Below are 16,020 nucleotides of genomic sequence, written 5' to 3' on the forward strand. Positions count from 1 at the left end.
ATCCATTATATCCATTATCTAGAAGCTGCCCGAGGGCAGGGATTTCATCTGATTCATCTTTGTGGTGTGCATTATAAATATTGTCTCACTTGATAGTGTTAATATCATTCATTTCCTTTTTCTCTTGCAGCCAATAAAAAGAAGGAGAAGGAACGGCCCGAGATTTCGCTTCCTTCTGATTTTGAACACACGATTCACGTTGGGTTTGATGCTGTTACTGGGGAGTTCACGGTGAGTCCCAGGGACTATGGCCCCTTTTCTGCTTTGGACTCATTTAAATCCCCCTCTTCTGTATGCATGTTGGGTACTGGCCCCTAACCAGTGTCTTTATCTTGTATCCCAATTGCTTATGTGGAAGAAGGCTTCAATTTGCTCTGCTTAGCCTCAGGAGGCAGAACCAGGAATAACTGGTAGAAAAGTAGAGGCAGATTTAGGTCTGATCGAAGCAGGGAAGCTCATTAACACTTAGATGGCACAGAAATAAAATGGGCTGCCTTGGGGACATGAGTCCCCCTGTCCTTGGAGGTTTTCAAATAGGCTTAATGACTGCTGATCTGTGACACTGAGGTTCAAAGGCAGCCCTAGACAGCCTCCGACTAAGAGGTCTCTTCCAAGTCAGAGACTCCGTGATTCTGTTACTTCCCTCCCTCACTTTCCTCCTACCTCCAAAAAGGAAACAACCAGGAGGGGAGAGATGTGGAGTTGAAAAGAAACATGGATCTTTGGTATGGTGGGAAGAGCTCTGGACTTGGCATCGGAAGATCTGGATTGGAATCCCAGTTCTACTACTGCTTTAGACAAGTCACTTGTTTGTGCTTCAGGCTTTTTGTATATAAAATGGTGATGATAACTCTTGCCATACTTCCCCCTTTGGACTGTTTTGAGATGTCTATGAAATGAGGGGGTGTAAAGATATATTTGAAACTCTGTTTGCCTTATCTGTAAAATGAGGCTAATAATAGCACCTACCTTCCAGGGTCGTCGTGAGAATCAAATAAGATAATATTTGTAGAACACTTAGCACAGTGCCTGGCACATAGTAGGTGCTATATCAGTGTAACAATAATACTTGTTATTCTTATTATTATTTTGTAAACATAAAATACAATATACATAAGAGACAACTTGGTTCAGTGCATGGGTTTGGCATTACAAAAACCTGGGTTCAAGTCCTACCTCCGATACATATTAGCTCGGTGACCCTGGACAAGCTACTTTCCCTCTCAGTAACTTTATTTCTTTTTTTTTTTTTTCCATTTGGAGTAGGCAGGGAAGGGCAGTTAGGGTTAAGTGACTTGCCCAAGGTTACACAGCTAGTAAGTGTCAAGTGTCTGAGGTCACATTTGAACTCAGGTCCTCCTGACTCTAGGGCTGTTGCTCTACTCACTGCGCCACCTAGCTGGCCCTCAGTAACTTTCTAAAACTAAACAGTATAGAATCAACCAATCATTAAACATTTATTAAATGTTCTCTGTGTGCCAAGCACTGTACTAAGTGCTAGGGATACAAAAAGAGGCAAAGACAGTCTCTGCCCTCAAGGAGTCTACAGTCTAAAGGAGGAGACTACAGGCAGACAAGTATGTATACGTGTGTGCGTGTGGTTATGTGTGTGTGTACACACACATATGTAAAAAATCATATACAAGGTAGAAGAGTTGCCAATATGCATTAGTGTCTTCATAATGGGAGTTCCCCTATGTTGGTGAAATTGCAGGTCTGGAATAGCTACAATAACATTAGGTAGCTAATACTTATCATAGTCACAACCACCACAATAATGATGCCAGCTAGTCCCATTATGAATCTTCTCTTCGATACAAGGGATGCCAGAATCCTCCTGTTAGGGCTATGTGGTAGGAGAACTAGGTTCCTAGGCTCTTAGGGTTTCGAGTTGGAAAAGGACCTCAGAGGCCATTCAGTCCAACCCCTTCACTTTATAGGGGATGAGACAGGCTCACAGGGGAGATAGCGAAGGTCACACAGGCAATCAGTAATAAGAACCAGGATCTGAAACAAGGTTTTCTGATTCTTGATAGAGGGTTCTTTCTCCTGAACTATTGGGACCAAAGTAAGTAAAAAATGGCCCTTTCTTAGGCTCCAGGGATTTCCTGAAAGCCGGCTGACCACTACTCCTCAGTGGACGATCAATAACTGCCATGCCTTCGCTGTGATGGTCAGAGGGAGCTTGGTGGAGGAGGAATGATTTGGTTGCAGTTGTCTTCAAAGGGTGGCGACGCCCTGGACCGTGAGACATTCCTGAGATGGGGAAAGGACAGTTACATGAGCCAAGGCACTGGGTCTGGGGTGTGTGTGTGTGTGTGTGTGTGTGTGTGTGTGTGTGTGTGTGTGTTCAGGAGGGGTATCTGTCTTCTATCAAAACACTATCACCAACATTTCCTGACTGGGAACTAGGATTCAGCTAAACTTAGGTTGATGGGGGTTTCTTTCACTGAGATCCTCAGTTAATTATTTTTTTTAAACATCAGCTTTTGGCCGAAGGAGGCAAATTTCTTCAACCTCCTATAGAGGATTTAGTCCGAAAAGCCGTTTCTAAAGGATGAACAGTGGAGAAGGAGGGGTTATGACGCCTTCAGTTCTCTCTCTGACATCTGTACCTGGAATCCCAGGAATCATAGCGCCTGTTCAGAATGGGCATTGTAAGTCAAGAGTGACTGTAGACTCATGAAATTGGAGCTGGGAGTGGGGTGGGGCGGTGCAGCAGAAAGGGCCCAGAATTTTAAATAAAGGGATCTGGCTTTAAATCCTAGCTCGGCCGCTGATATGACTTTGGGTGAGTGATTTAATCTTTCTGGGCCTCAGGATTGGACCAGGTGATCCTTAGAGTCCTTCCCAGCTCTAAACCTATGATTCCACAGCCTTAGAAATGAGAAGATAGAACGTCAGAGTTGAGAGGACTCTTGTCATGTCCTACTCTTCGCGACCCCATGGACCATAGCATGCCTATACCGTCCATGAGGTTTTCTTAACAAAGATACTAAAGTGGTTTGCCATTTCCTTCTCTAGTGGATTAAGACAGAGGGTAAGTGACTTGCCCAGGGTCACACATCTAAGAACTATCTGAGGCTGGATTTGAACTCAGGTCTTCCCGTCTCCAGGCCCAACGCTCTATCCGCTGAGCCATCTAGCTGTCTGAGAGGGTCGTTAGGATTTAAAATATCAGAGCTGAAAGAAATCTGAGAACAGTGATAGAGAAAGCATTTATTAAGCTCTTACTGTATGCCAGGCATTATACCATGTGCTGGGGGAACAAATAAAGACATCCCAGGCAATATCTATGCTCTAGGAACATATTCTAATGGGGGAAGACAGCACAGAAAGGGGAGATAGAAAGGGGTCTGAGTGGGCATGCATGGTGGCTTGGCTTGGGATGCCTGGAATAAAGCAAGGGGAGGTGGAAGCTGGCCTGTCAGGGGCAGAGTCCAATTTTCCAGGAGGGAGGAAGTAGAGATGATGGTGTGAGTAGCAGGGTTTGGCTCTAGAGGTCTTGGAAATGCTATGAAAAGCAGAAAGTTAGGGCTGCATTTGAGCACTGAATGAATGTGCAGGAGGCTTTAGAAATAATTTATTATGCGGCAGTTGGATGGCACAGTGGATAGAGCACTGGCCCTGTAGTCAAGAGGATCTGAGTTCAAACCTGGCCTCAGATACTAATAAGTATCTAATAAGTAACTAATAAGCTTGTGTCACCCTGGGCAAGTCACTTAACTCAAATGACTCAAAAAAAAAAAAGAAGAAAGAAAAAGAAATTATTACAATGCCTTCATTTTATAGATACGAAAACTTGAGGATCAGAGAGCACAAGTAATTTATCCAAGGTAGCTCAGCAAGTTAATGATCAGAACCAGGACTGCGAGCTAGCTTTCGTGACTTCTGGTTCAATCTTCTTTTCCATCAAAGCTAGCTGAGGTTCTCAGCGAACAAAGAAAAATTCAGAGGGAAAGGTGGAGACACAATTGCCATTTCAAGTATTTTTAGGATTGTCATGTGGAAGACTGATTAGACATGCTCTGCCTGGCCCCAGAGGACAGAAATAGGAGCAATGGGTGCAAAGTTTCTTCTGGCCAATTTTGGCCTTAAGCCCAGAAAAAACTTCTTTATAAAAGCAGAGCAGGCTTCCTTTTACTGGAGGTCTTTAAATAGAAACAGGAGAATGAGATAGAAGATAGATGTAGTGAGCATTTATTAAGTGCCTACTCTGTGCTAGGCACTGTGCTTGGTAGGGGTTTAATAGAAGAGATAATTGCTCAGGGATTGCAGAGATTCCAGGATACACTTTATCTATTGTCTTGTCAGTTTCTTCCTTTATAACATATTACCCAGGGATTTTAGAGGAGGTAATGTTACTTAAGGTAGAGAGGGCTTTGGACAGCTACATAGTGCAGTGGATTAGGGCACTGGGCTTGGAATCAGGAAGACTTTTCTTCATGAATTCAATTCTGGCCTCAGACGCTTCCTAGCTGTGTGACCCTGGGCAAGTCACTTAATCCTGTTTGCCTCAGCTTCTTCATCTGTAAAATGAGCTGGAGAAGGAAATGGCAAACCACTTCAGTATCTTTGCCAAGAAACGCCTCCCCCCCCCCCAAAGGGGTCATGAAGAGTTAGACACAACTGAAACAACTCAACAGCAAAAAAAAGGGGTGTGTGTGTGTGTGTGTGTGTGTGTGTGTGTGTGTGTGTGTGTACTCAGGATGATCCCTCTTGAGTTCCCATCTAACTCAGAGACTGATATAGGGATGGTCCCTCCATGAATGAAGTAGAAAGGTTTTCATTGACCACAATTGAAACAGAGAGAGGTTTTTGGCTCACCCTCCTGTAACCAGGGAATTAAATTCACCAAAACAACAACAGAAAGTTAGATCACATTTTAATAATTTACAGAGCACTTTCTTATCAATGATCAGTGGAGATATGAAACTCAGGCCTTTTGATTCCATGCCCCAGTGGTCTTTGCTTTTCCCCAGAGTTGCCTTTCATATTGTAGATTCAAGGCAGTAATTAAGTGAGGTCCAGCTTCTAAATGCGGTAGGAGCTCAGACTGTGGAAAGAAGGTTGTGGATTGTAATGGTCAGAGACAAGAGCTTGGTGGAGAAGGAACGATTTCACTGAGTTGGCCTCAAAGGATGGGGACAACCTGGACAGGGTTGTGTGTGTGTGTGTGTGTGTGTGTGTGTGTGTGTATGTGTGTGTATGTGTGGGTATTCATGTACGTATAGGAGGGGGTGATCAGTTTTGATCATCAGAGTAGAATGCACATTGGGAGGAATGTGAGATGACGTTGGATAACTCTGGTTATGGCCAGATCTTGGAGGACCTTAAAAATCAGGCTGGAGAAGTAATTGTTACTTCCTCTGGGTCCCTTAGGGTGGCTAGGCGGCACAGTGGATAGAAGGGTTGGAATCAGGAAGATGCATATTCATGAATTCAAGTCTGGCCTCAGACACTTACTAGCTGTGTGACCCTGGGCAAGTCACTTAACTCCATTTGCTTCAGTTTCTCATATGGAAAATTGACTTGGAAAAGGACAAATCACTCCAGTATCTTTGCCAACAAAACCCCAAAATGGAGTCACAAGGAGTTAGACCTGATTAAAATGACAGAACAACATTGAACCTTGTGTTTTAAGGATCATCGGCTCTCAAATGAAGAAAATGTCTGAGCTAGACCCAGCAGGACCCAGAGCCCTAAACGAGAAGGGTGGGAGCCTGGAATCCTAGAATGTCAGAGTTGGAAGGGACCTCACAGGGGTTATCCTTCATAACGTGAACCTGAAAACAGCTCTTTTACATCCCCCAGAAATGGTCATTATTCTAACACTTCTAGTTGGGGAATTAACTCAGTGCCTAGATGAGGAGGGATCATAGGGTCATAAGGTCAGAGCCTGGAAGGAACTCTAGAGATCATCTTGTCCAGCTCCTTAATTTTACTAATTAGGAAACTGAAGACCCAGAAAGATCACATGACTTGTTCAGGGTAACATGAAGTGGTAAGGTCCTCGGAAATCCAGTGCTCTTTCCACTACATTGTATGCATTTTTCTCAAGTTGCTGAAGGTTCACAAAGCTCCTCATCTTACTCTTGATGGGTATGATGCTTTTGATGAGTTAAGTAGAATGGGCAGTGCTTAGCTAGGTGCTGCCTTAGTGCACAGAGCCCTGGCCTGGAATCCGAAAGACTTGAGCTCAAATCTGCCCTCAGACACTTGATAGCTGTGTGACCCTGGGCAAGTCACTCCACCTCTGTTTTCCTCAGTTTCCTCATCTGTAAAATGAGAATGATAATAGCGTCTGCTTCCCAGGGTTGCTGTGGAGACCAAATGAGATAATAATTGTGAAGTGCTAAGCACACTGTGTGGCACATAGTAGGTGCCGTATAAATGTTAGCTATTCTTGCTGTATACAAATAAGGCAGCTAACATATAAAAACTACTATTATTATTATTGTATTGTATTCAGATGAGGCAGCTGAGATCTGGCAAAGTGAAGTGACTTGTCCATAGCTAGTAAGTGTCAGACCCAGGCCTTGAGCCATGTTTTTCTAACTCAAGTCCAATAAATAAACAAGCATTTATTAAGTTCTTACTATGTGCTAAGCACTGGGGATTCAAAGAAAAGTAAAGGACAGTCCCTGCCTTCAAGGATCATACATTCTAATTGGGGAAACAATATGCACATAACTATCAGTATACAAGGCAAATAGGTGGTTTTGGAGGGAAGTCTGGTGCAAATTATTCCATTGTGGGACAGCACTGATTGTTAGAAAGATTTTCCTTTTATAAAGCATACATCTTTGCTCTTGGTAATGTTCACCCACTGTTCCTAGTCCTTTCCTCTTCAACCAAATCAGTCAAATCCAGCTTCCAGGTGTCAGCCTATCAAATACTTGAAGGTACCGATCTTATATTTTATTTTTTCCAGGCTAAGTATTCAGTGTTGTCTTCAGTCCCCTTCCATCTGGTCACCTGTCCTCAAGGGCGGGAAGAAGGTGGTCAATACCTGAGTCTTGAAATACACTGGTGGCTGTGATAACTCTGATAGTCTTTTACTAACTCTCCTTTAAAAAAAAGTTTTATTGCTGTTCTTTTTAAGAAAATACACTTTTGTCACTTACCAACGAATTCCTTCTCCTTCCCAAATTCCTTCTCCTTCCCTTGTAACAGAAAGGTACAGTTAAAATAAATCAGCCAATCCTGCCAACCTCTCTTGTAGGGGATGCCAGAACAGTGGGCTCGCTTGTTGCAGACATCCAACATCACCAAATCTGAGCAGAAGAAAAACCCCCAGGCTGTGCTCGACGTGTTGGAATTCTATAATTCCAAGAAAACCTCCAACAGCCAAAAGTATATGAGTTTTACAGGTAGGTGTGTGTGCATGTGCATTTATTCGCGTGTGTATTAACTCATCATTCTGCCAGTATTTACTGTACCTTTCATGTGTGCCCATTTATACTAAGTGCTGAATTAGGTGCATACAGGACAGGAGTGGGGAGTGGACCTGTGATTTTCATTGCTATGGGTGATTCCCAGATGATGAAACTCTCTCCAACAATGCAGGTTGGCACTTTCTCTGGAATTTCTAGTCTTCGAGAGTTGCCTGGGGCACCAACAGGTGATGAAAACACAGATCTTACCAATATAAGATGTCTTCTCAATTAAATTCATTTCAGCAGTGATTTATTTAAGTGTCTATTATGTATAAGTGGTAGAGATAATAAAGATGAAAAATGACACAGTCCCTGCCCTCAAGGATCTTACAGTCTAATGGAGGGAATGAGACTTAAATGGATACGATCCAAGATATAATGTGATAGGCTTAAAGGAAGTCAATGTAAAAAGATGAGAGAAAGTGCTTTCCATACCTTCTCTTAGAGAAGGGTTCCTGAGCGAGTTGGCACCAGAGCTGGGCTGCGATAAGTTGTCGAGATGTCCAGGCAAAGGGAACAGTTAGATCAAATACATAGAGATGAGTGAAGGCAGGAGACAGTGACAGTGAGCTGTCCAGTTGGAAAGGAACATAGAGTGTGATAAACCTGGAAAAGTAGGTTGGACCTTCTACGTGGTGGAGAATTTTAAATAATAGGAAAAATGTTTATATTCTATCCTATCTACATATACATATACATACATATACCCCCACACACATAATGTATATATTGTATAATGTTTATAGTATGATATGTAACATCATCTATATTGTATTATAGTTTTATTTATTTTGTAAGCATTTCTCAATTACATCTTAATTTGGTTCTGCTTTGCTCAGTTTTGCAGACCTTGGAGTCTGACAGCTCTGCTCTAAGATTAACAGGGAGCCCCTGAACTTTTAAAACTTTTTTGCTTTGTATGGGTGTGATATAATCATTTTGAAGATTTTTTGGCAGTCATATGAGGGTGATTTGGAGAAGGCAGAGACTAGAGTCAGGGAGAGACCATTTCAATCATATTAGATCAGGATTAGAGGTGATGAGGGTCTGAACCATGCTGAATTAAGGGGAAAAGCATTTATTTAAAGTGTTTACTATAGGCCAAGCCCTATGCTCTATGCTGGGGATACAAATAGAAAAAGTAAGGTAGTAGTTCCTGCCTTCAGGGAGCTTATGTTTTAATTGAAGGAGACAGCACATTAAAAAAAAAAAGTTCAGTTTCAGGGAGGGTGGGACGGCCCAGAAATCCAAAAAATGCAGCAGTGGGGTAGCTGGCAAAGTCCAGGGGTCTTCAGATTACATTAGATGGTTAGATGCCAGGAATCTGCAGGGTACAAAGGTAGGATAGACTGTAAGGCCTGGTAAGGCCTAGTCCAGGTCATCTGTCTCATCAAAGGGAATAGAGTTGGTTATTCCTGTATCATCCATGCCATGTGAGCTATCAAGCAGAACGTACAGGCTCTGGGCAGCACTGGTGGGAAATTGGGAGGGGGAGGAAGGTCTGTAGGGGAGGATACCTCTGCTGGTGTTGTGGGGGTTGGGATCCCAGATGGGTTCTGGACTAGTCCAGGCCTGGAGGGAAGGAGCCAATGGGAATAGAAGGCAATGGGAGAAGGATGCCCCCAGTGGCATGGTAGCCATTGTTATGGAATGGAGCAGACAGATACAAAAAATGTAATTAAGGTTGAATTGGCAGGACTTGATTGGACCAAGTAGAGGGTGAGGAAGGGGAACTATCAGGGTTAACTCCAGGCTTTTCAAACCTGAGGATGGGGAGGATAGTGTTGCCATCAACAGAGACAGGGAAGGTGAGAAGAGGGACAGCTGTGGAGGAGAGGATGAATTCTGCCTGGGCCATGTTGGGTTTGAGGTGCTGGCAGGACATGGTAACGGATGTCCTGGAGGTAACTTAGAGATGATAACTGAATGTGAAAAGGAGGGCAGATATAGAACAATAGCTGGAGGGCATGGGAATGTAGTAGATTATCTAGGGAGAAAGAATAGGGAAAGAAGGAGAAGGCTGAGAACAGAGTCTCGGGGGATACCTACATTTAGGAGTCAGGAAGAGCAACATAAATTATTGAAGGGAGGTCAAGAAGGAGAGGCCAGACCCAGAGGAGGAACTGGGAGAGAACAGTGTCATAGAAGGCAAAGGGAGGAGAGGAGATGAAGTCAAGTTAAATCAACAAGCATTTATTAAGAGCTTATCATGTGGTAGGCACTGTGCTGTGTGATGGAGATATAAATAAAAGCAAAAGCAGTCAGACAATAAACATTTATTAAGCACTTACTGTGTACCAGGCACTGTGCTAAGTGCTGGGGATACAAAAAGTGGCGAAAGACAACCCCTGCCCTCAAGGAGCTTCCAATCTAAGGGGAAGACAACATGCAAACAGTTATGTACATACAAGAACCATGCAGGGAGATAACCAGTTGAGGGAAAGCAGGGATGGGAAAGGCTTCTTGCAGGTGGGATTTTAGCTGGGATTTGAAGGAAGCCAGGGAAATCAGGAGGCCCATAGGAGGAGGAGGGACAGAATTTCAGGCATGCAGAAGGAACAAGTGCAGTCTCCTAGACTGAAGAGAAGTCGAGGAGAATCAGAACTGAGGGAAGCCATGAGATTTGGTGATCCCAAAGTTATCGGTGATTTTGGAGGGGGACATTTCAGCTGAGTAGTGGCAGACAGAAGCCTAAATGATGAAGGTCTGAGGAGTCAGTAGCTGGCAAGGAAGACTATACAACAAATACAGATTTTATAGAAATTGAAGGGAGAAGAGAGACAGAACAATAGCTTCAGACAGGTGGCAAGCAGAGTCAGGGGGAAGCTTTTTCCAAAAAGGATCGGAGAGACTCGACGAGGTAGCAAGCCTTTATTAAGTGCCTACTATGTGCCAAACACTCTACCAAGCACTAGGAACACAAAGGCCAAAAACAGTCCCTGCCCTCGAGGGGCTTACAGTTGAATTGGGGAGAGGACATGCAAACTAACATGTACAAGCACAGAAGGCAAGGAACCATGAGAGACACTGTAGGTAAGAGGAAGTGGGCTTGATTGATGTGTCGAGGCCCCCTCATAGGAAGAGGTGAGACCAGGGGACAGTTGGAGGGTTAAGCTTTTAACAGAGAAGAGGGAGGGACCATCTCATCCTCCGAGGCAGAAGGGAAAAAGGATGGGATGAGTAAAGACTGAAGGTCGGAGGTACAGTAACCTCTGGAAGACTGGGGTGGCGAGGCTGTCATTTGCCAAATCTTGTCCATTCTCCGTCTGAAACATCTCCCATTCATCCGCTTCTTTCCACTCATAGAGCCACCACTTTAGTTCAGTCTTTTTTACTTCACCTGGACCATTGCAATAGTCTATTTTCCTCTGCCTCAAATCTTTCCCCTCTTCCTTCTCCTTCTTCAGTGCCTTCTCCACTCTGCTGCCGAATGATGTTCCCAAAGCATTGGGCTTTAGAAATACCACTTTCCTTCTCAGTAAACTCTTGTAGCTTATTTCCTCTGGGCATCACATCCAACTCCTGTTTGTCTCACACACACACACACACACATACACACAAACACACACACACACACACACACACACTCCCTATCACATTTATGTCTATAGCTATATCTCTCTCTCTAACATAGTACCTGGTACCTCTTGGGTGCTTAATAAATGCTTATTTATTGTTTGGAGGTGTCCACAGGGCTTCTTATGCAGATTGTAGCCTATCCATACTTTTAGTCCAGGGGTTCTTATCCTTTTTGCACAGAACCATTTGGCAGATTTAAATCTATGGATCCCTTCTCAGAATGATGCTTTTAAATGTGTAAAAGAAAGCATATAGGATTGCAAAGGAAATCAATTATATTGAAATACAGTTGTCAAGAAATAGGAAAAGAATTCCAAGGAGCCCATGTTAAGAACCTCAGACACTGGTAGATGGTTTTTGAGCACTGCTGTGACCAACGGCATCCCCTGGGGGTCAGCGCTCTGGTGACAGGCCTCTCTGAGTTAAGCTTGCCCTGGGACAATGGACACACATTTTATTGCTAGGACCATTGTTGAAGACTTCTCAGCTTGGTAAGCAAGGTTTGCAGAGCTTGGGTTTGCTGTCTTAGCTTTTGAGAACCGAGGGTCATACCTCCATGACTCAGTGAGGCAACAGTGACCAGAGACGTTACAGAGTCAAAGAGACTGTAGACATCTTGTTGTCTGACTCCTTCATTTTACAGTTGAGGAATCAGTGACTGGGGTGACTTGGCCTAGGTCACTCAGCAAGTTAGTATTAGTAGGATCCAATCTTAAAATTTTAGAGCTGGAATAATTTGCTTTTAAATAAAACTGACTGATAAGCAAAGTTTCTTGTGTGTTCTCTGAGGCACAGGAGGAGGTATGCTAACAAGAGTAAGCAGATGGGCCATGCTGATACCTTGCAGTTGTAGAAGCTTCTGTGTGTGTTTCAAAATGCCTTCAAATACTTTGTTCTTTGGGGGAGGGGGAATAGAGGGGACAGTGCCCAGCTCTGCCACTCACTATCTGTTTGGCTCTCTGACTTAGGCTCTCTGAGTCTCGGTTTCCTCATTTGTCAACTGGGGATAATAATATCCTACTTTCCAGGGCTATTGAGATGAGAGGAGATAATGGATTGATATAAGGAGCTTATATAAAGCACCTTATACAAGTGAAGAATTGTTACTATTTGATACTCCAAATGAGCTGCACAGGTCAGTTATCATCATATACCTGTCCATATGACAGACAGGGAAACTGAGGCACAGAGGGGTTAAGTAACTTGCCCAAAGTCACACAGATCACAAGGAGAAATTAGACTTTAAACTTAGTCCTCACTTCTAACATTTCTTCTTCAACACCATGCTAAGACCTGTATCAGGGAACCATGGTGGATTGGAGTTGGAAGAGACTTCAGAGATCATTAAATTTCTCTTTGGGATTCCTCTTTCCTGAGTAGAGTTTGTTCTATTCCCTGTAAGGTGCCTTTGAGATGCCAGCATTTCTGGAAAAAAACAGGCCTAATGGGCTGTTGCTGCGGGGACAAATATTATGGCAAACTGGCTGTGTTTTGATAAATGTGATTGGGAAGTCCATGCCTAATGACATTCCCCTGTGGTGAGCTGGGCTGGTTCAGTCTCCTCCAGGTCAAAGAGAAATCCACAGATGGTAAGATAATGACAACTCATATTTCTACAGACTTTGAAAGAAGGTTTAACAAAGCACTTTCCTCACAGCAACCCTGGGAGATTATTCGTGCCGGTGTTATTCTCCCCGTTTTGTTGATAATGAAACTGAGGCTCAGAGAAAGAGAGGAAGAGACTTGGTTTTGATCAGGCAGCTGGCAAGTGAGACCTGGGATGATGGAACCACCACCAGCTCCTGTTCCCTGGAAGGTGCCCCCAGAGAGGCCGTGCTTCCTTAAGAAGGACCCTCAGCCGTGACCAAGGACGTGCTTGGCCTGTCCTAGGGTCCCCATAATCTGGGAGACGAGCAGTTGGTATGGGGAGCAGGAGGGCAGCAGGTACTGCTAAGATCTCCCAGGAGGGCACCAGCTTCTTCTCTGCCCTGAGGCTGCTGATCCAAGAAGGGAGAGTACAGCTCTGGGCCGGTTTGCAGGCTGGCCCATTGTCCTGGAGCAGTTGAGCTGTGTTTTCTATGTATCGAACGCAAATGCAGAAGTATGTTCCATGAGCTACAGTTGACCACAGAAGGATATGATTTGAAAAAATAATGGACCGACTTATCTTTTGTATTGATGCACTCTACTGCTTTGTGGATTCTCGGTTCATTGTGGGAAGAAGGAGGTTGGAAACTGGATTTTTCTTATGAAAGGAACTGGGGCTCTGGGGTCTTTGTGGGTTTAACTTTTGAATGAGGAAGGTGCTAGAGTTGGTCAAATGTTTAGTCTGGACTTCCTGATTTCTAATCACATGAGTGAAAAGACTCTCTTCCCTAATTCTCCATGCCTGTGATTTATATTAATCAATTCATCCTAAGAGGGTTAGAATAGGAAGGCACTTTGGAGATTTTTTTTTTTGTCTAAACCCCTCCTCATCTTACAGAAGGGGAAACTGACGTCCAGAGGGGTGTGACAGTCAAAATCTGAGCAAATGGTACAGCTGGGATTAGGACCCAGGTATCCTGACTTTCTGCCTCCTCTCACTGCTGTTCATCCTGTAAATAACTCACAACTATTCTTAGGGTCTGGGATTCTAGACTATGGAAAGGGAGTGGTTTTTGCAGGATAAGGACTTAAACCCAGGTCTTCTGATTCTTAAAAGTCCAGGGCTTTTTTTGGCTGCATCGTGTTCTTGCAACCCACCCCAGCCCCGGGAGGAACAAGAATCCCTGACATTTGTTCATCGCTTTCCCATCTGTTCTCCTTGTTTGATTGAGTGATTGATTGTATCCTCAGAACAACCCTACGAATTTGTCAGGCAAGATTTTGGTTCTCATTTTACCAATTAGGAAGCAGATTCAGGGAGCCGATTTGCCCAAAGTCACTTGGCTGGTTAGCAGAGCAAGACCCATGATCATCATCATCATCATCATCATCGTAGCAATGACAGTGATAACAAGTATTACTAGAGCATCTCCCAGCTTGCTAAAGCACTTTGCATAAATTAGCTTGTTTGATTGCCACAATAACCAACTATTATTCACCTTCATTTTGCAGATGAGGAAACCTCTGGTCACACAATTAGTAAGTGTCAGAGGTGGGGTTGGAACTCAGTTCTCCCTGGCCCTGAGGGCAGCACTGTATCTGTGCTCTGTCATGCTGCTCCTGGCTCCTGGTCTAAAGTTCTTTATCTTACTCTGCCCTGCTCCTAAACTTACTTATCTTGGTATAAATCTGCATAATGAGTCCTTCCTGGAGAGGGTCTCAGGGTGATAATACCTTACATTTCCATAGTGCTTTTAAGCTTACAAAGTGCTTTCTTCTCAGCAGGAAGGGTGGCAGTGCAATTTCATAGGAATTGGGGTTGGAAAGGACATTGGTCCAGCCCTTTTCTTTTATAGTTGAAACAACCGAGACTCAGAGAAATGACCAGGGAAACTGACCATTCCAAGGGCAACCAGGTAACAAAAGTCAGGATTCAAAGCCAGCTCCTTGGACACCAAATCTAGCGTTCTTTCTACTACATCCAAGTGTTACCCACATTTCACAGGTGTGGAAACTGAGGCTCAGAGAAGGAAAATGACCCAGATAACTGAGCTAGTAAGTTCCAGGGGTAGTACTGAAACACTGATTAAAAGATGAAGTGGTCCATACTGGCCTGCCCAAAGTTCAGAGCATTGGGGAGAGGAGCGATACTCTTCTTTGCCTGTAATTGGATGGGACATGATGAATGGCCCTGTTCCAATCTTAGAGTAATGAAGCTTGTAAGCTTCAACTCTTCTGTCCCTGGGGGAGAGAAGACACGGACATGGAGAGATTGATTCTGAAAGCGGACAAGCAGACTGGGTCACGACTCATTTTGGAAGGCTTGTGGAGGGAGCCAGGAGCTCATGTCCTTGTTCTGTCTTTTTCTTTCCTTCTGGGGTTATTTTTCTTTTGACCCTAAAAAAAACTTTCTGGGACATTGAGGTCTAATATTCCCAGGATTCAGATGGATCATTTCAAGATATGCTAGAGCGTGATGGAAGCAGTCGTCTGGGACCACAAGGTCTTTGGCAGGATGGTATACTGGAAAGAATGTTACAAGCCTGAGAATCGAAGTAGAATCCTGGGGCTGACATTACACTAGCTTAAAGACCTTGGCTAAATCATCTTGCTTCTCTGAAGCTGTTTTCTCATTTATAAAAAGGGGAGTATAATACTTCTACCAAATGGAAACTGGCTCAGGATTTACTCTCCCACCCTCTGCACACGTTGGCAGGTTGGTTTTCCAGACCTGGCCACCATAAGCTCCAGGTGGTATCCCAGAAGGGTTGGGGAGCTGTTTGTTGAATACTAGGTAAATCTCTGGGTAGTTAGATGGTAGTGAAATTGTAGCAAAATGTTCTAGATAGAGTGGATAGAGTGGTGGCCCTGGAATCAGGAAGACTCATCTTCTTGAGTTCAAATCCAGCCTCAGACACTTGCTTGCTGTGCGACTGTGGGCAAGTCATTTAACCCTGTTTGCCTCAGTTTCCTCATCTGTAAAATGAGCTGGAGAAGGAAATGGCAAACTGCTCCAGTGTCTCTGCCAATAAAACTCCAAATTGGGTCATGAAGAGTCAGACATGACTGATAAACAACTGAACAACAGAACTCATGAGTTGAGTTCCCAGTGGTCTGTTCCCCCTTCTAAGGTTATCAGTTGATATAAATTAGTCAGACAGACTTTGTATGTAAAAAGGAGTATTTACCTGGTGTTGTGGAGTAGGAAGAATTAAGACAAAACATCACCCTAGAAGTCTGTGAAACATTCTCCCATCAGCACATTCAAAGCTTGGGAAAGTGGGTTCAAGCTTAGAGAACATCTGTGGTAAAGGGTTAATTCAGAGATCCTTTTCTTCCATTCTCAAAGGTTTCTTCCCTCAACACCCTTGATGGGCGATGAAGAAGCTCACCTTAGGCATGGTGTAGGTTTTGT

The 16,020-nt window shown here is 43.9% G+C and overlaps 1 protein-coding gene across 2 annotated transcripts in view; it reads left to right on the top strand.

Moving 5' to 3' along the window:
• PAK1 (p21 (RAC1) activated kinase 1) overlaps positions 1-16,020 on the top strand; it is a 212,829-nt gene that overhangs the window by 143,374 nt on the left and 53,435 nt on the right. For both annotated transcript variants that reach the window (XM_036745607.1, XM_036745606.1), the window contains exons 3-4: positions 131-231; positions 7,226-7,373. In XM_036745607.1, the coding sequence (XP_036601502.1) occupies positions 131-231; positions 7,226-7,373 (249 nt within the window). The remainder of the gene's footprint in view (positions 1-130; positions 232-7,225; positions 7,374-16,020) is intronic.

This window comes from Trichosurus vulpecula, chromosome 2 (assembly GCF_011100635.1).
Source record: "Trichosurus vulpecula isolate mTriVul1 chromosome 2, mTriVul1.pri, whole genome shotgun sequence".
Lineage (NCBI taxonomy): Eukaryota > Metazoa > Chordata > Mammalia > Diprotodontia > Phalangeridae > Trichosurus > Trichosurus vulpecula.